Source organism: Lupinus angustifolius, chromosome LG04 (genome assembly GCF_001865875.1).
Source record: "Lupinus angustifolius cultivar Tanjil chromosome LG04, LupAngTanjil_v1.0, whole genome shotgun sequence".
Taxonomy (NCBI): Eukaryota; Viridiplantae; Streptophyta; class Magnoliopsida; order Fabales; family Fabaceae; genus Lupinus; species Lupinus angustifolius.
Window position 1 is genome coordinate 26,781,716 of NC_032012.1, and position 22,143 is coordinate 26,803,858.

At 30.5% G+C, this 22,143-nt stretch overlaps 1 protein-coding gene across 1 annotated transcript; it reads left to right on the forward strand.

The window, feature by feature from the left end:
- Positions 15,846-18,668, forward strand: LOC109346760 (trihelix transcription factor GT-2-like). The gene is made up of 2 exons (XM_019586523.1): positions 15,846-16,355; positions 16,972-18,668. Exons 1-2 carry the CDS (start codon positions 16,069-16,071, stop codon positions 18,524-18,526), a joined length of 1,842 nt encoding a protein of 613 aa, XP_019442068.1. The 5' UTR covers positions 15,846-16,068; the 3' UTR covers positions 18,527-18,668.

The following is a 22,143-nucleotide window of genomic DNA, read 5'->3' on the forward strand; positions in this document are numbered from 1 at the left end:
AACCTTGTTTTAGATTATTAAAGAGACTCACGTGTGGGTTGCTCTTACCAAGATTATGGAATCGATAAACATGGTTTGGTCTTTATCTTATGGTCCATGTGATTTCCAAATATAATTAAGTACAAATAGGCAATGAAGATATAATTATAATACACATTGCTCTATTACCCCCTCTTCTGTTTATTTATGTGCCCTATTACATTTTCTGAGAGAAAAAACGATATATAGTTGGGTAAAATAAATATATGAATCGAAAAGTATATAACAACGAAAATGATACTCATTTGATGATGATACTTGGAGGGTAAGCATCAAGCTGTGATCCTAAAACTAACAAGTAGTGAAGATGATACTCACTTGATGAGATGCACACATTGCTAGACTTTTTACTTCGTCAAACTCTTTTTTTACCTTTCATTATTATATTTAAAAATATTGTATGTAGAAAACAATTATAACATTTGCATGCTTATAAACGTTTCTCTTTTGATACATGAAAAACACCGATGGTATATAAATTTTATACATTATCATTGCTCACTATATCATTACCATTTATGTTTAATCTTTAAAATAGTAATACAAACAAATAATGAATAACATAAAGACTATATAAATCTTTACACTGATAGTGCATAAATATAACGCTCGTGATATATATATAGAAATTGTAAAAGATTGGTAATTAGAAAAGAAAAGAAATTGCAACAGATTTTAATTGAACATGCTTCAGTTTTACTACATGAACATTTTTTTCATTCTCTTTAATAGGATCAAATTCTTTCTACAATGTATCACATGAGCATAAATAAAAACAACCGGTCAAAATGTCATAAATTGTTTCTCTAGTCCCCCAACAACACAGCATGCTTCAATTTTACCATACATTGGCACTAACCATCCTTGACCTTGACCATGACCTTTGAAACATTCCGGGAATTGAACCACTCAAAGAGTCCCTCAAACAAATGCATGTGACTCAGATTACAATGTGCACTGAACACTTGTATTTTATTGCTAAAATCAAACAAAATTTATGACCTTGAGAATAGGAAGGAGAAAAAGTCAAGGGAGGCATTGAAACTTGGCATCTAAACCATTAGTTCAACTCCAAAATGATTGACTTTATTTCAATTCAAAAGGAATCAAACAAAAGCAAGGGAGATACCAAACTAAATTTTAGTGGGAAAAGATAGCAAAAAAACTACGCAATTCACTATCACAGCTTAAAACCACACTAATAAAACCATCTCTACATAATAAAATAATTTGCAACAATTCACTATCACAGTTTAAAACCACGCTAATAAAATCATCTCTACATAATGCAGTGATGATAATAATCAAAATAATAATAGTAATAAGTGGAGGAGGAGAAGGAAGAGAAACAATCATCTCTACATAATGCAGTTGAATAATATTCATAACAATTATCATTCATCATTAGGCATTGAACAAATAAGTTAACTAGCAGTTTACACTTCCATGTTGGATCTGAACTTTATTTGTCAAACATTAAGCCGAAATATGGCATAGAACAGCAAACAAAATATGGCATGGGAGGAATGTAAAGTCCATCATTGGGCCGAAAAGATAATTATAATGCATGAAAGAGTGGAAAGGGTAAAATTTTGAAGTGAATATGGCATGGCAGTAAAATGCTAACAATCATTTTGAGATACAAGTTTCAGATCTTGAAAAATGAACATGAAAGCAAGGAAACAATGAGTAGTAAGACAAATCGATTCATGGCCTTGTAGGAGACAGGATGAGAAATGTTTGGTCCTTTAGAAAAGTTATGGAAGCACTAAATGATACACACTGGAATGCATAATGAGTAAAAATAACAGCATGCAAAAGAATTTACAAATCACCACAGATCTCTTAGCTAAGAATCAATAATACACAGATTAGAGCCAATGGCTTCCATCAAAAGAATTTACAAACCACCACATTACAAACAAAAGCATTAGCAAGAGATTACAATGTGCAATTCACACTATTGAATTTCTTAGTGGAATTAAGGCTAGGTTGTTGTTATTTGTATAGTTCAGTTAATGGATGTGTATCCACAAAGTCACATCTCACAAATAAAATCATACCATGCTATCCCTTTACTACTTCAATAGAATGGTACAAAATAAATACAGCATATGGTTCTGCATAGAACAAGCTGAAACAAAATAAGCTTACCAAGAACATTTTATGGTCTTAAATTACAAAAACATAACCCCCCACCATAGATCTGTAATAGGAATGTTTAAAGGATTCGTTCAGGTAACAGTTACTCTCTAAAGTGGAAGGAGACAGGTGAAGAGAGATATGCTGCCATTCCGAGAGGTTGCAAAACTTCTCAATGACTTAAATATCCAGCATCCATCAATGGGTTATATTTGACAGATGATACACAAGAAAACCAAGAATGCATAACAAGTAAAAATAATATCACCAATAACATGCTGCCAAAATTATTCAAACTAAATATACTAATTATGCCCTCAGATTCCAGCAGAGTAGTACTTTATCATCATATCCATAAAAAGCCTCTCAACATCAATCAAGGCAGTGTTCCCACAACCTCCGCCATCTCTTCCCACTGCCAGTAACAAATAATAATAATCATAATAATAATAATAATAACAAGAGGAGGAGGTGGTGATGATGGAGGAGGAGAATGAGAAGGAAGAGGAACAACAGCAGCAACCGAGTGTTGTAATGGCAGTAGGAAGAAAGGCAGAAGTGACGGAGAAGCTTTGAATTTATTAGAAAGATATAGCATTGCTATATTCAGAGTACCATCTTACAATTAATATTCATCATTGGGCATATTCATTACCATTATCCAGAAGAAATTATGATAGTTAATTCACCCAGAGGAAATTGAACAAGTTAACTGCCACAGTACAATGACAAAGTAAACCTACTCAAAATGAAATGCAAAAGGTGAAAACTGGTAACTACATCTTAAACAAGCATTGAAAACCCTGATAATGGAAAGAAGGTAGATATTGACATGAAAAAAGTAAACTGGAAAAGTTAAGTAATTTATATAACACAAGTGCAAAAGCACAACCATAATTAAAATGACGCCTTATTTAAACTGATGAAAACTGAATTTACCGCGAAAATATAACAAGGAAGTCAATGATAATCAAAGTTTGACATAATCAACCATAAAGCAAACATCAATGACTTAAATATTACATATACCAGCCAATATTTGAGCAGTATGGGGGAGAGTGATGCACAGCAACAATACTTTGAAGTTGGTTCCGAACCTAAATTAGAAGAACTCCATTTGCAAGTGAAAATTGTTGAATTAATAGCCAATTGATACAAGTCAGACCTGCAAAACAGAAGAGAGGAAGAACTAGAGAGAAGAATACAAAGACAGGATAAGAATTTTATATGAGAAAGTGACAGCTATGTGAGTGTGACAGAGATGATGGATGGAAAATAAGGGAATAAGAAATATAAACCATTACTTAAGAGCTTGTGAAAAACTCCGACTTTGAGATAAACACAGTACTGGAGACATCAGATTTTACTCATAAACACTTGGAGGATACCAATGCAATCATATAAGAAACATCACAAAAGCACAAGCGATTTCAAGAGACCAGATTAACATGATATAGATATGCAATACGAATTTCCTAATGCTATGTGTATTATCACAGACCACTTTTGCAGTCACCACCCTGTAGCCAACAATATTAGCAATTAAATACAAGAAACTATCCACACACACAAAGAAAGAGAAGCCACTTGTCATGACTGATGATGCTAAGCTTAGTAAATACTAATAGAAATCTTCATAATAATGAATCAAGTTTCCTTCATGGTGGATTTTGAAGTCAAGGAAATAGAAAGGCTCTTTGACCAAATAAAAATTGATTTTTGGCCATACAAAAGTACTGGTTAGGGGAAGGGAAGGAATGTGAAGCCCTCATACCTCATAGCTATAGAGATCATGTAGGGCATTTGCAACAAGTTTCAATCCAATCCTTCATACATCATCAATAAATAAACAAATATAATAAACAAAAAGAGACAGAGATAGTGTTTATCCAGTAATGAACAAAAATAGTGCAGCCACTCATGAGTTAATTTGTCCATCATTGGGCTCGAAACACAAATTTCAATGCATACAGGAATGAAAATGTTAAAATTTGCAGTGAACAAGATAGTGAAATTAATACAAGGAAACAACCAAACAGCGCAACATCCGAAACGTTACTGGAAATAATAGTCTTTTTTATCAAAAAATAATGAAAATTGACAAGAAAAATAACACAACATACAACACAGGCAACATCAACAGCACCAACTAAGGAAGTAATAGCAGCCGCAGCGAAGGTAGTTAGCAAAAGGCCAATAAGTAACTAAAACCTAAAAAAACATAATACACTTTTTCAATTTTGCATCATTGAGCATCAATTTAGAATGCAAAAACAATTAAAATTGTACATAAAAAGTTAATATAACCACAGAAAAATACAAGTGATAATCCAAAAAGGGGGAATTAGTAGCCCTCAGATCTCATAGTTAAATACAAATGATCTACACCTTTTGCCAATAGTTTCATTCACAGCCTTCTTGCACCATAACGTTCATGTATGTATGTATATATATATATGTGCATGTATGTGTGTAAGCAAAGATTCACGTACGCGAAGAAAGAGAGAGAAAGAGAAAAAGAGAATGGTGCAGATCCAGTTATGAACAAAACCTTGTAAAAGTTCAATAATCGATTTTTTCATCACTGGGCAGCATATTACACAAATTCATAGTTTCAGTTTTAAATATATTACATCAACATATCTAAGCATATTTGAAATTCGGGATTGTACAGTACATGCATTATCATCGTAAACAAAAAAATTCGAAGTTTCACTCAGAAAACCATAACCTAACGAACAACAAAACTGAGTTAAAATTTGAAAATAAACGGTAAGTTAAGGGGAAACACAGAAAATGCATTCAGATTTCATAGATTAGAAGCAATCATAGAGAGATTAAAAGCAATGGCGTTCATAAAAGAAAAATATGAGTGGAATCAGAAAACGAAAATAAAGGTGAAAAAGTGAAAACAAAAGAGTAAGAAGGAGAAAAAGTAAGAAAGACAAGATTAGTGTTGTTTTTATGGTAGTCCCTCATCCTGGGCCGGGCTTAGAAATAAACCAGGTCTAGGCCCAAAAGCTCGACTCCGTTCTACGACCAAAGAGGAATAAATATATGGATTTTTTCCTCTTCGGCTTCTTTGTCCACTGTCTCATGATTATAGGAGTTGAATCAGAGTTCAGCTCGATTCAATTTGAAATGGATTTATGTATGCGCTTATGTAATGGTCACCAATCTCAACTCCTGCAGTTCTCAGTCCAGCACTACAAATTCAAATTTTCTGATTCAAGTTTGGTTTTGGGTTCTACACACATTTTATTCATAGTCCAAAAAACTGAAGAAAAGGCTATTCAATGGTTTATGGCGTTAATTGGGCTTATCTTTTAAATGTTATCTTCTTGTATGGACTCCCAATGGAAATAAGTCCATCTTTGATAAAGACACCACAACACTATCCATGAGCAATTTTTGTGTTTGAACATTTTCTCTCCGGGCCATGTTTCTTTTGAACAAAGATCATCTTCATTCATTGTAAATTATTTTTTATATATTATTATATGACACTTGTCTCTCCATGGAGATGATCATTACTCGTTTCTTTTATATCTAACATCCATGCTTTTAGTTTTTCAATGGATTTGTTTTCAGTAACAATGTGTTTACATTGGATTGAATTATGTTTGGGCTATTTAAAATATTTAGGTTTTTGAAATGGTATTTTCAAAACTGAATTGAAATGATACTTTTTTTCCAAATCATTTCACCCCAATTATAAGGTAATAAAATTAAGATTTATGATTTCAAAATTATACTATTATACTAATACCCTAATTATCACACTTCCATTGCCATCACTATCATGAAAATGGTAATTAAAAAAATATTTTTGTATATGCATTTACTACATGAAAGTTAATGTTTATCCAAATGGATAAAAAGTGTCATTTTTTCTTGTACCAAATTATGAAACTACACAAAGAAAGGCATTAAAATCCGTATCTCTGTGAGTGAATATGTGTGGGGTGTGTTTGGCAGAGGCTTTCCAACTTGGGTAGCTGAAACTTACTTGTTCACAAGTTGGCATGAATATCCACTATATATATTATCAAATGCACTTATAATATACGAGTTTTACACTCTGTCATTATATTATTTATCATTATTTTTCAAAAAATTATAATAAATATATATAAATATTTACACTGTCAGTGTATAAATATTACACTTGTATATGAGTGATCGATAATAAGGCACATCATCACCACACAAAATATACCACACCCTCATCATGAAGATGGGTCCTAACTATGACCTACCCCTGGTTTGGCTTCATATAGCAACCATGCAGTAAAATGGTCCCTTCAACATTTTAATTGATCCACATTGCCTTTGATCTACCACAAATATCCAACCCTATTAGCTTAGAATGCGATATTTCATGCCATTTATGTGAACGGAAGAAAATAGCAACATGAATTTGAGGTCCTTAAATTATGGAAACAATATCTAGAAAAAGCAAACCTATATAAGTAGCATAATCAATTTTGTAACCATTTGTGTGTATAATTAATTCGCATCTGCATAAGCGTGCTATTGAAGGTACAAAATAAATGATTCAGGGCTTGTGTTGGTGTGAAAAATTACAAGGTAGACATCTACATGCGTATATTCACATGTTTATGGTAGTGAGTGCGTGCAAAACTCACGCATGTGCACCATATGAATACATTTATTGTTCATTGTATAAATAGAATAATTATTCTATTTTTTTCAGCTCTTATTTATTTATTTATACCCGTAAAAATTTACATTAATCATTACATCATTTATATATATTACTTATATTTAAAAGTTATTACGTTGTTAATGCATACATTTTTAATTTTTTTATTGGCTGACTTCATTCTTCCCTTTTTCTCTCATTTTAAAAGTAATGATAAAAGTATTTTCAAACTAATTCAAGATGAACTTAATTTTTGGGGCAACCTTAATAGTTAAAAGCACAACCCATACATTGATCAATTGCATTTTGAAGAGAACAAAGATCCTCTCCATTAATGGATAGGTAAGTGATTGTTTTTCTTCATGTTTCCAATGACAAAATTGTGATTTCATGATAAATAAAAAGATAAAAGTGTCATTTCATGTTATCTTTTATGTGTTATTTTATAACACTTGCCTCTTCATCTCATTAGAGTTACTCTCTCCAATCTATATTGATGTTTACATCATATACTCGCCTTTTTTAAAACCTGGTCGTAAAAATTGATCTCCTTTTTATTTTCCACACACATTTTAATTTGTAATTATTGATAGCTTCATTAATAGGTATAACAAGGAAAACTTTGGTCTTTCACTAAGCAAATATATATTCCCCAAATAATAATCGCTATGAAAATAATACCTGAAATTGAATAGAGTGATAGCTAACCTAACTACTTTGGAAAGTGGCAACTATATATAGGACTTTAATCCTTAATTAATAACGTAAGAAAAACTTACACTGAACTGCATTAATTTCCTTTTTATTATACCTAACTAGTTATCGGAAATCCACAAAAAAAACTAGTTATCTGAGAAAAAGTTTGTAACCAACGTATTCTCTTAGTTTTGTTTGACAAATGTAACAAAATAAATTTTAAAAAAATACAATAAATGAATACTCTATCATCAAGCAATTATATTTGCAACATAAGAATTTTAAACACCAACTTTTAATATTTTTTTGTAATGATTTAGGTGTGTGGGTCTTATAGATTAATGAGTAGTGGAAGTCGATCTGTATTCTCGGATATGATCTGGTTTCTCTCATGCATGCATTCTCAGAAATAATTTGTGTTCTAAGATTTTATTTTTAAAATAAAATTTATTGATTAAGTGCAAGAGGTACTTTAATTTGAAGAAATTACAGAGGCAAAATGAAAACAAAAAACTCAGCCCCACCTTATTCAGTGCTACCAATAATCTTCCAACAAACCGTACAGATAATCAGCTCAAAATATTAGAAAGATTAATTAGAATAAAAAACTTAATCAACCATAAAGGTAGACAATGCATTTCAGATAATAAACTTAATCAACCATAAAAAAGTCCATGGATTAAAATATAATTAACATTTATGAAGTAGGAAATAATTGCCTAATTAATAGACATCTACCAATAAGGTATTGGTTTAATAGTGTAAGACCTCACTAGATCCTAGGATGACCAAAATGTTAATGATTCAATTCATGTTAGCGATATTTGTTGGTTGAGAGGGACAGCCGCACACCCAAAAAATGATTAGTTTCTTACTCAAAAAAGTAAGGAAATATCATATTACCAAAGAATATGTTAATATAATTATTAATAGTAATTGAAATTTAATTAATATTATATGTATGTTCCGAAATAATTGCATTTTTAATGTTATAACATATCAATTAAGCAATATGATTAATTTATTTGTTTGTATTAAATTTATATAATATTCCAAATTTACTATTTGTTTTTCTATTCCTTTAATAAAGAGTCAATTTCAATAAAATTTAGTGTTAGATAAAATATTAGTGAACAAACCATAAACTTATTTTCTATATAACTAATAATATCCTTTCATCACATGGAAAAGACAATAATTCATTTTGGGAAAGTGTAATTATCTATTCCAACAAGTATTGCTCATAGGAATCGAAATATTTACCTTTTTATCTACCTGTGATTCTTTTGAGATCTTACAACACTTCACCTTATTGATACAAACGATAAATATATGATGATGCAAAAAAAATTCACTCATTAAAATTGCTCTTACTTATTTTTTCATGTAATGGTTGTAAAAAATCAAAATGCTATAATAAATTTGCTAGGTGATCTGATAATATTAATGATTTTTCTTCAACCCTTTCTAGAAAGGAGAGAGTGTGATATCATTATAATGCTTAAGATCTTACTAATATATATATTTCTAATTATAAAAGTGTACATTAAGAACTTTATACCAATTCCCATTAAAAAAAGTTACACTAATAATGTATTGGAATTAAATATTGAATTATATGGCTACAGGCCACAGGGGTCAATAATAGATAGTTAGAAAAGAAAAGGGCAGTGGTTACGTTGCGTGTATAGAAATACCAATTCGAAATTACATGCCATTTATTCCAAGCTTTTATAATGAACTTTTTTTTTTTTTTTTGAAAGATATAATAATGAACTTAAATAAAAATTATTATCACAAAAGAAAGATAGAATACCTTACTTTTTCTTGTTAATTTATAAAAAAAATTAGTATATAGTTTATTTTACATATTTATGCAATCCCTCCCAAACAACCATTATTTATTCAATTGCGGTTATGGCATCTCGGTGAGATTATGCACAGCACACTGACTAATCCACTTTATCTACCTGGTTAAAAAGAAATCATCGTGCCAATATAAACAATTCATAACTTTGTTTCTTGCAACCACAATTTAAAAAAGTCAAAACAACTGGATTTGAATCCAAAATAATTAACCATTATAATTTATGTTACTAATGCATTTGTTTATGTATTCCATCGTTGATGGGTCACATTCAAATGATTCTGTGACGAAAAGATAATCGACCCAGACTATAATTATTATTATATAATAATAATAGTCGCTTATGAATGCGATTGGATCAAGAAATTATCCAACACATGATAATTATTACTATTAGTTATACATGTTCACCACAATATATCAATCAATCATTTTAGAAAATTGACAAAAATAATTGAGAAGTAAACAAAAATAATTGGGTGATGTGGGTGTTAAGTAAGAACTATATAAATGTTAGGGTTAAATCACATGGAATGCATAATTTGAAGGGTGGATTCACATGTCCTCCACGTTAAGAAGCCTTTTTGTGTAGAGTTTAAAATCTATGCATTGACAGTGTAAAGTTTTTTATACTATCAACATATTATTCATCATTGATTTGTAATACTTTTATTTGAAAGTCAATACTAACTAACAAATAAATGGTGGAGATTTGCTGACAGTGTAAAAATCACTTACACTGTCGATGTATACATATTAATCATTTTGTTTTGTGTATATGTAAAATATGTAATACATCTGTAACTGTTGAAATGCCAGCAAGGAACATCTTATGTATATATGTGCTAGCTGGATTTATTAGAAATTGTCAATTATAAAATGTTTTTAAGGTTACAATAAGGTAATTATTTGAAAAATATATCATATGACCAGATTATATAAATTTGAACTCAATTCATCATTTCAAAAGGTCAATTTATTAGTTGTTTAATTACTACCTTGTTAAACTTTCATTCATATCTATATAATTAATAGGTAAGTTGTTGTTCACTGTCAAGCACTGATCTATTACGTTAAAGAATATGTAATTGTATTTTTTTTATAATAGGAAACACTTAGAATTATAGCACATCATTAATATAATAAAGATTTGAAGAAACCCATTCTATCTCATTGTAAACTTAATGGAAGACTTTTTTCTTATAAAGTTTAATCAAAGACTTCAATACTTTTCCTTCTAATTCTTTCTCTCTCTCACACACATGGTAGAAACCCTTCCCTCAACGTAAGTTATTGTTTTTTTTTAATCTTAATTTTTGTATAAGGAAAAGTATTCCCTATATTTTTATCATAAAATGTATTATTACCTGTGAAAACTCATATATTATGATTTTTTTTGTTACTATGAATGATATTTCCTAATCTTTGGATAAAGAATTCATTAAATAAGATTTTTTTTGTAATACCAAAAGTATATTTTTACCTTAGGGGTAAAAAAACTAATATATTTCGGGGTATATGATTGTACCTCCTCACAAATGTCTTTCCTAGGAATTAAACACTTAATCTTCTGATCATCCTAAAGGGTTTTACACCATTGGACCAACGCCATATTGGCTCATCAACAACTATGATTTGAATATAGACAACTCACCTTTAATGTTCCACAACTCTCCCAATTAAGATGAATATTAAAAACAAATAAAAAATAAATTAAGTAACTTGGGTCGAGGGACTACTTACTAGGGCTAGCAAATGTGCCACGAGTTATATACTATTTTTCTTAATTAAATTTTCGTTTATATTCCCTTCTTGCCGAATTTTGTGTTGGGATGTTATTATCACACATGTCAATCAAATTAATTTCTCTACTCAAACCTCTACTACTTGTTTTTGATGGGTTCATTAATGTTCTCATGATTTATTACTTTCTTCCTTTGGCTTGCACATAAACTTTAGTAGATTCCTTTTCATCAATTAATGTTCTCAACTTTCCATTCTGTGCATATGCATGCACATTACAAAAAACATGCATGATGAATACAAGTGTGCTTTATTATGTAATAAACCAAGAAAGATGAGAGCTTTGTGCAAATGCAAAATCATAATTTGTATTTATTGTATATTTTAAGAGAGAGAAAGAGGTGCAAGATGCCGCAGGAAAAGGCAATGCATTATTCCATTCCAGCAATTACAGCACACACAATGTGGCCATATTTTTTTATATTACTAAGAGTATTTACTCACCCCATTTTAAAAAATGAAATAATTTCTTATAAAATGTATGGTTGACTCTTCCAACAAGTTTCGCTCACATAAATCAAATCTTAATCTTTTGGTCTTCCTAAAAATTTAGGAAGGTCTTATACCACTAAATAAACATCTCGTTAATACACAATAGAACATATGGAACAAAACTAGCTAACATATTTTTACCATAAAATAAATCCAACTAACATATACATATAAATAAACAAAATGAAGATAAGCAAAATAATATCAATTATATAACAATATGATTAATTATACACATCAATAATTTTAACACGGTGTGATCTTGCATCATTTGATAGATGTTTACCTAACTTACTTCTCTCCCTACACCTCCCAACATTAAACATTAAGTACTAATATACCCTTCTGTAGCTAATCCATTTTAATTTGTTCCTATAATAAACTTCAAAGAAATCCATTAAAAAACAAACAAGATAGAAACTATAGCAATGGTGATAAGTAGACACCTATAATTGATGAGTTATTTGGGTCCACTATCTTGCATTATATCTTACCTTGAACCATTTGATATCCCATTCAATAATTGAGTTCTAATTAATAATATATTGTTTGGCGGTTTGTATGTTTACAAATACATAATTGTAATAAAATCAATTTTGAACAATATCATCGTGGTCATACTTGTGATATTTATGCCAAACTGTAAGGTAAAATCAATGTACTTAATTAAATTAAGAAAACCCATTCAACTTCGTCCTATATATATATATATATATACAGATTTTTGGACCAATAATGAAGGTTGTTAATTAAGGTTGTAATAAAAAAAAAATACTCATATGGAGTGGATAGGAATGAACTTGAGTAGCGTTATGAGATATAAATGTAACACACATGAAAAATTGTCACCCTAATTGTTGTTTATAGAATAGAGTATTGATGCACTTTGGTATAAACCTGAAAATATGTCACATAATTTTTGTGCAGCAAACATCCTTTTATGTGTATTTTTAACAGTTTAGTATACATCAATTTAGATCAAATTTTTATATATGTTATTAACCCATTACAATAATCTCTACCATTTATCATATTCGGTAATCTATATTAATGCTTATTAAGCAAAGTATATAAAACCCTATGATTATATCTATATATGGGTTGAGATAGATCAATTTGATACACTAGTGTTACACAGTTTTTTATAAACTAATAATAAATAACAAAACTTTTTAATAATATAACAATATGTGTGTCTTTTTTTTATACAAACAATATGTATGTCTAATAGTATAACAAAATTATACTAATAATATAGTACAATTAAATCCATACATTTATTTTTTTTATGTTTGTTATTAATACAACAATAATAATAAAAAGCACCAATCTCTAAATATTTCTTAAACATTTCTCTTTTTTCCTCCAAAAACTAGATTAATCTATATTTGATATACTGTTATTACGGGATTCTACTTCAAACTCCTACACAAATGGTTTTTTTTCCTTCAACAAAACCATGCAATTTTCTTTTCTAGTAAAAGCCGAATAAGATAATATGTATAAAAAAAAGTCGAATAAAATAATATGGGCTCATAAAGTCCACCACGTTGAAGCACGTTGTGGGGTCAATACAAAGTTAATGGAACTCTAGGATCCAAAAACTACAAGATAACAAGATAAGAAAAATACATCACACTTTATCACTTTCTTCCCTTTCATATATAATTGAACATTTAGTTACATTGAGAAAGAATACGGAAGAATTGACTCAATAACTCTATATAACAAGTGACATATTCACTAGGAAGTCTCCTCATTTTGCACATCGTTGCAAATGGTCCCTAAAAAAATTAAATAATTGGTGAAAATGTAGAGTTTGAAATATTTTTTTAGCCATCAAAATATTCATTCTATTTATTATGTTAGGTCGAAGCTAACAGAAATTGTCACTGGCTACTTCCATTCATAAATGGTCTTTGCCTTCACAAAGTGGCCTACATCCATCTAACAAAAAATAAATAATTCATAGAAGAAGATAATATTCATCATTATCAACTATGTAGTTAAAAATTAATATTTTTCTTAACCACCTTCATATTCGAAATTTGTCAAACTATGGTGTTATAAAAAAATATGGTGCTCTAACTTCTATACTTAAGCCTGACCGCATGGCTCCATGATCACCTATTTTAATTTGCTTAAGTTATTATTAAGACTTAAAGGGGTATGAATGTGAAGAAAGTTTTATAATGCCATTTACTCATATTTTGCTATGTGTGGTTTAATTTTATTTTAATAATTAAGCTTGGAATAAAAAACACAGAGTTAAAATATTAATGTATCTTTTTTACACTTATCAACTCATTGGTGAGTAACATGAGGACCAACCTTGGCTTTGGTAAGCCTATAATACCCAAATTACCTAAATTTGAATTCATAAAAAATAAAAATAAAATATTATTAAAAGGAGTATTGGATAGCAATGACTAATGCTCAAGGTATAGTATGGGTATGTACAATTTTTAAAAAATAACTTGTTCCCAATACAATAAGGTGGAGATATGGCGTGAATAAAATCAGCTTAAATTAATTGGAAACCTAATCTAATAAATTTAACTCATGTTTGCTACTTTTTTTTAAATGAACAAAACCAAACCCATGTTAATTGTATGGGTGATTAAATTTATTATCTAATAAAGTGTATAAATGGTACTTTTACCTTTAAATATAAAAATAAATTAATGATTTTATTTTCCAGTATTTAAGATGTAAGGGAAGGATTTTAGGTTAAAAAAACATGATGATATTTATTTAAGTTTTATATATAACTCCCTAACTTTAACTTTAAATGAAAGTCTATAAAAAAATTATACAATCAGATGTTATTTTAGATATTTGAAATTCTATTTCATTTTATAACTCTAAAAGGCTAAAGTATTTAAAACTTACACATTTTCATGTTAAAAAGTTTGTTAAAAGCAAACCAACAATATGTCTCGGCTAAATTTTGAGCACCAATAAAGACATTAATTATGAATATACATGAGTTCAAATCCATAAAAAATATCATTAGTTCTTGTAATGGAAAAAGAATGGAAATGATAAGTACAAACACTATTGAAAGCATTCCACCAAGGCTAAGCTTATCATACATACCTTTCTTAAAGAAAACTTGTGATTCGATAGTTCCATGATTAATGAAAAGGTCAATGATATATATATATATATATATATATATATACAATGGGCCAACTTATTATCTCGGTCGTTGCTATCCGCAGGTTGTTCCCACTACTACATATGTTATCTGTTAAAATTTCAATCAAGATATACAGCAAAAAAATCATTATTATCTTTTCCTTTTTATTATAATTCCCTATCCTTATTTTCCCATTACCGGTTAGAATTTCCTTCACTATTGGAAATAGAAGTCCTTATTTTCCCAGGAAATAGAAGTGATATGGAAAACAAAAAAAATCAAAATAAAATAACAAATATATTTTTTATTCATAATAAAGTAATAATACTTCCATTTTAAAGACTCCAAACAATAACTAAACTTCACTATTGAGTTTATGGGGAGGAGATTCTCGTCTCACCGGTGTTTCAAATTGCAAATTGCATTACGTAATGCGATTGCAGTGATTGCCACAATTGTATTACACTGCAACATGTTGCAACGTAATTATATCATATCACATCGGGTTGCTACACAACTGCGTTGGACTATAGTAGATCACATCGATGTCAAAAATGTATTTTTATTCACAAAATAATTTACACCACCACAATGATCACTATCCACATTGTAATAGTCACAATCACAGGAACCACAATGACTACAACAACTACAAATTAGACCACAACTACAATTTAAAACGCTTAATAATAATATATGATTGTGAGTTGAGGCATTTTTGACAGCTTGATGATCAGTTTCCTGTCATATCATCCTTTGAGAAGAAGATGAAGATCTATACTTATAAAATTATCCTTAAGCTTTTCTTTTCCTTTTTTCACGCACTTACGTATAACCAACGTAAGAGAACCCAAAGCGACTCTTCCTTATCTTTCCTTTTCAATCCAACACTACAAAAAAAATATAAGTGAAGATTCCATACCCCTAATCATCAACTATAAATAATATCAAATACAATAAATAATACACATCCAGGTAGAAAAAGTTAACCCAGCTTAATTAAAGCATAATTTTTCCATTTTTCTATGATGAAATTGACAGAGAAGTCCCACCTAAAAATAAACAAATATAATTATTCACCTCAAACCAAAGCATCTATCTCATCTCCATGCGCATATAATAAAAACCCTTTTGAGTTATACTATTCCACTTGTTTTCTGTTATATTCTTTTTTCTCATCTCTTATGCTGTAATTGCCATAGGGACACATACTTTTCCTCTATGCAGCTGGGAAACCCAACCGTGTTGGAAGCCTCCTCCGGCGAGGCCGTGGCGGTGCATGACGGTGCCAACGGGGGCAGTGAAGAGAAGGGAATTATAAGAGATGATAGTAGTGGCGGTGGCGGTGCTGGTGATGGTGATGGAGATGAGAGTCATGAGAAAATGAACGGTGGAGGAAACCGGTGGCCCCGCCAAGAAACATTGGCTCTCTTGAAGATAAGGTCGGATATGGATGCTGTGTTTCGTGATTCAAGTCTTAAGGGTCCACTTTGGGAAGATGTTTCAAGGTACTATAATACAATACTCATTCATATCCTTTAGTTTGGTGTCTCAACTTCTTCTTCTTTGTCTATGTTGTTTTTATGGCTTTGGACTTGAAATTAGCTTGCTTAAGATCATGCATGAAGAACTATGAATTTGTTTTCATTTTCCAAACTCAAGAAATCAGTTAAGAATGGTGGCATATCTTGTTCAACTCTGAGATAGGAATAATTTATTATGAGATTACTGATTATCCATTTTGTAGGATTCAATTCAGTTAATTATAATTATTTTATCTCAGTCTTGAATGGGTCCATATTTGAAATGAATCTTTCTGTATGAATTGGCTCAAATTATGTTTACTTTATCTTCTTCTTTATTGGATATCATCCTTTTCCTTTAACTACCTTGTGTCGTGTCTTATTTATTGTTCACTCTTTTAGGTATGAACTAACTACCTTCATATTTTTTATTTTGGTACGATGAGACTAGTATATTTGCCTTGCCTAAGATTTCATCTTTGATCTTTATGTGAAAGAAGTAACTTCATTTTATTTTCAAAGTTTCTGAAATGGATGATATTAAATTGTATCTTTATCTATTATTTTCTCTCTCCTCCTCTATAAATATTTGTATGTGCAGGAAACTAGCTAGTCTTGGTTATCACCGAAGTGCAAAGAAATGCAAGGAAAAATTTGAGAACGTGTACAAGTACCACAAGAGAACAAAAGAAAGCAGAAGTGGGAAATCAGAAGGAAAAACATATAGATTCTTTGATCAATTACAAGCCCTTGAGAAACAATTCAATGTCTCTTCTTACTCGCCAAAACCACAACCTACTTTTGCAACAACAAACAACAACACTGTGTCATTGCCAACAAAGCCTAGTGATACCAATACACCAATCTCTTTTAATTCCATCACCACTGTTCCATCCACAAACCCTACACTCATTTCTCCACCTCCACCACCATTACCACTACCAACCAATTCTACCACTAATATCACTTTCACAACAACAACTATGGTAACCAACCCTAGCAATGATAATAATAATAACAACAACAACAACAACAATGTTTCGTATTCTTTGCCATACATGAACCTTTTCTCTACCTCTTCTTCTACATCTTCTTCCACGGCTTCCGACGAAGACTTGGAAGAAAAGTACCGGAAGAAGAGGAAATGGAAGGACTACTTCCGAAGGCTCACAAGGCAGGTCTTAGCCAAGCAAGAGGAAATGCAGAAGAAGTTCTTGGAAGCGATCGATAAAAGGGAGAGGGAACATATGGTGCAACAAGACGCTTGGAGGATACAAGAGATGGCAAGGATCAATAGAGAACATGAGTTACTTGTACAAGAAAGAACAACTGCTGCAGCAGAAGATGCTGCAGTTGTTAAATTTTTGCAGAAGTTGTCTGGTCAGCAAAACCCTACAACACAACCTTTTGATCAAACAATTTCTGCAAAAATAATATCGCCACCACTAGTATCACAAGTGGTACAACCTCAACCACAACAACAGCATCATCAGTTATCATTGATGGTAATGAACAACAACGTTGAAATCCAGAAAACAAGTAATGGTCATAATAGTGGTGATCCATTAAACTCTCCTTCTAGGTGGCCAAAGGCAGAAGTTCATGCTTTGATAAGGTTGAGGACGAGTCTTGATGCTAAGTATCAAGAGAATGCACCAAAAGCTCCATTTTGGGAGGATATATCAGCTGGGATGCAAAGGCTTGGGTACAATAGGAGTGCTAAGAGATGCAAAGAGAAATGGGAGAACATCAACAAGTACTTCAAAAAGGTGAAGGAAAGTAACAAGAAAAGGCGCGAGGATAGTAAAACTTGTCCCTATTTTGAAGAGCTTGATGCTCTATACAAAGAAAAGAGCAAAACTCATAACCCCTTTGGTGGTGTTACTTCTGCATTCAACAACGTTAATCCAAATGAGATGATGGAGCCATTGATGGTGCAACCAGAACAGCAATGGAGGCCACCCTCTCATGATGAGAATAATGAAAGTCAAAAAAGAGAAAGGGAAGAGGTAGCAGATGAAGGAGATAGCATGGAAGATGATAACGTGGATGATGATGGTGAAGAAGATAGAGATAGCATGGAAGATGAAGAAGGAAGAGGTAATCATTATGAGATTGCGACAAATACACTTCCTTCAGTGGACATAGTTGAATGAGAAAAGATAAGGAAGTTTATGATCGCATGGATGGGGACTTTTACTTTCTTTCTTTTTTTACTTTATTCTTCTCAATTATTAATTTTAATATTATTTTTTTGCATTTGGGATTATGAGATGTCACTGAAATTTGTCATAGCCAGAAACACACTGCATTATAAAATCAAAATTATCTTTTAATCATGAAAAGGCATACCCATCTAGGGGTGCACAAAGAACCTATGATCTGACACTATTTCTGGGCCAGCTTAAAAGGATATGATTGGAGTTGTGGGTTAAATTTTTGGCCGCTATGAAAGAGTGAGACTCCTCTCAAGTAATGGAGAGGTAAGTGACTTTTTCCTTTATATTTTAACGGTAGAAGTGTAACATCATTACACCTAAAAGGGATATAAGTGTCAATATATGCTACTTTTTGTTTACTTTTACACACCACTTACAGTCTCACTCGCTGTGAACTGGAGGGATCAAAGATTGACACTACATATAATAGTTCACATGGCCAGCCAAGCAGCACCTATAGTGGGAGTACATGTTTTAGGCTCATAAATTCATGCTTAAAGTGTAAATTAATGATAAGAGAGAGTGAAAGTGAAAAGAGATCCCAAAGGATAAATCTAATAACAAAATATCACATGCAAGCCTTATAAATTTCTTCTATTTATTAAGTTAAAGGGTGGAGCTATATAGATCACAGAACCACTTTGTAGGAGTAGTAGTACTTTCAGTTTCCTGTTATACTTGTGGGTGTAAATTATTATTGTTGAATTATAGGAGCAACTTGTTAGTTTTTCACCATTGACTTTATTGCGGTGAAAGGCTAAATGGTTCAGTCACAGGAATTTGTGCATATTAAATTTAAACGAGGATATGGCTCAAAATATTCTCATTTTCAAATTTCAAGTCAATCATATTATTATAACAAGAAATAAAAAAAATATTCATTTTTTATAAAAAATTTCTTAATTAGTTGACATTTTTTGATACAATTAATATACAAACACCAAATTTTTGGAGAGGTGATCTCCAATTCATTAAATTTGTGATTAGCTAGCACTAGATCAGGTTGTCTTTCAACACAAAGTTGTACAAGTTAAATTACTTTTTCAGTAAAAAAATGTATATAGTAATGAAGTATAAGTTTTATATGTTGTCCTTACGCCAGTTATTATTTATATCTATTCATCATTGACTCTAAAAAATTAACTCAAATGAATAATGAGTGATATATTAACAATGTATATATTTTTATACTGATGATGCATATATATTACCTGTATAAAAATTTGGTTAACTTCTTCCTTAATAATTATTTATTAGAAATCTATAATATGTTTGTTGGTTAAAATTTCAAAGGGAAGACAGAGAAGAAAATACTTGAAAAATTGAAGTCTTCTCACAGCCATATTCTATTCTTGATAAAAGGTGTTAGTCCAACTCAACCTACTTAAGTACTTGAAAGCCTTCTGAAATAAATCCTGAATCATTTTGACTCAGTTACGCCCAAATCCAACAAACTCCATATAAAAATCTTACTCGAGTTAAAAAATGAAATTGCTATAAAGTGTATAATAGATTATTTTTTGCCCAAATAACATCGGGGCCACATCTGCTGTTGTCCCACTTTGTGTACCATTAACTCTGATTGGTTGAAAAAAATTAACATGCAAGCTTTTTTGACCTGGTCATGGCCCAAGCCCTAATCAGCCTGCTGCAAACTTGATGGGGTATCTCAAATTGCACATGTATTGTACTCCATGATTTTCAAGTGATTTGTTTCCCCTCATTTTTATCAAATAATAAAATAGAGAAATAGGTTGAGATAAAATAAATTTACCATATATTAATTATATATTTATGAGTGTCGAAATAATAAAATTGTAAATAATCTTTCCAAACCCATTATCATCCCTTGGAGTAGGACACTATAATCTTGAAACTAAAAGTTGAAATCTTCAACAACAAAAAATATTATTTTGAAAATTTGAGGTAAATTGATTTGAATGAGCAAAAAAAAAAACATTTTAGCTCAAATTTTGTGGAACATATTTTGATTTTACAATAACATTACAAAACCAAAAAACTAGAAAATGACAATCACCCAAGTTGGGCTCAAGGGTTATATAATTATTAAAATTTATGGTGACGTTTAAGAATGTAAATTTGTCGAACCGCCCAATAGGAGCTTGACATTGAGCCTACATTCAACATTGTTATGTTCATGTTTCTTGAAAGTTTATTTAATTAGGTCATTGAAAAAACTTTTTAAACATAAGGAATTGGCCTATCTAATAAATATATCACTATAATTATTGTTACTAGATAAAGTATTTTTATTTTATTTTAATTATAATAAGAGGAAATATTTGTTGATCTATTTAAAGGTTTAAGCTTATTGATTTTTATTATTTTTTATTCTAGCATATTGGAAGAGATTAAAAAAAGTAGTGATTTAAATAAGCTTCTAAGCTAAGTTCTTAATATACTTATTAGGATAATACCTTGAAAAACAGTATATATTAGAGTCACTCTCAAGCTTAGGTTAATGTCCATACATGTTAGGTCTTTTAAGTAAAGTCTACCTAAACTTAGCCTATTTGCAATCATAGTGAAAAATTCATATATAGGTTTTATTAAATAATATATCTTTAATAAGCTTATAGGATAAACTAGGTCTTAAAATTTGGCTTTAAAAACTAGCAGGTTAGGGTTGGACATACGTTTGAAACACAGACCAATCCCATTCATATTAGGACCTAACTTCACAAATCCCTTAATCACATTATCATTTGTCTAATAAGTTTCACTATTCAAATTCATTATTAATCATATTTCTCGCATAGTCACAATAACATACATTTATTTTCGTCTTCCTTTGTAATTCACTAATTCTAGAAGAGGTTTTAGGCTTGTTAATAAAAAAATCCTTGCAACAAAACCCAGTTAAATTAACAAAATGTTAAGTTGGATTAATTAGTGAATAGTTAAGCAATTGCTTTCAAACGTCATTCACAAAATTTTAAGTTGGATTAATTAGTTAATATATATCTCTTACCAATAAAATAATCTAGTGACACATGTCATTTTCAGATAATGAAGACATACTTTATAGCACATTATAATCCATGCTTACTTGTTGATTCCAAATTCTTGATTAGTTTTATTGTTCCAACTCCCCAAAAGTCTTCACAATCTTTTTTATTATGCCTTGAAATACTCCCATTTTTTGACAAAACAACGATCTTTGGACCTTTAAAAAGATTACTTAGTGACTAATGATGATAGCTAATTAAAGTTAATGACAAGGAAACAGTGTCTTTTGTCTAATTTTGGAACCTGATTAGCACAAACATAAACATGGACAAATCTCAATTTGGTCTCTTGGAACACATCATAGCATTGTTGGACCACAAAATCTTCATACATTATACCTTAGTGGCTCCGAAAGACATTTGATTTTGCGTTTCATGATTCTACTTTCAAACTCAAAGCCGCGCGCGTGGTTATCGATCTTCTTTTGGTCAATTGTTTTGTTATCCCATTGTATTAAATTGCATAATCTTTCAAAATTGATAGTTTAAATGTATATGATAACTACTTAAAGTAAATCTGATTAT

Bases quoted from the DNA above. Each gene is read 5' to 3' on its own strand.
- LOC109346760 (XM_019586523.1), top strand. From the start codon at position 16,069: ATGCAGCTGGGAAACCCAACCGTGTTGGAAGCCTCCTCCGGCGAGGCC. The intron at 16,356-16,971 runs GTACTATAATAC...TTGTATGTGCAG, and splicing joins CTTTGGGAAGATGTTTCAAG to GAAACTAGCTAGTCTTGGTT.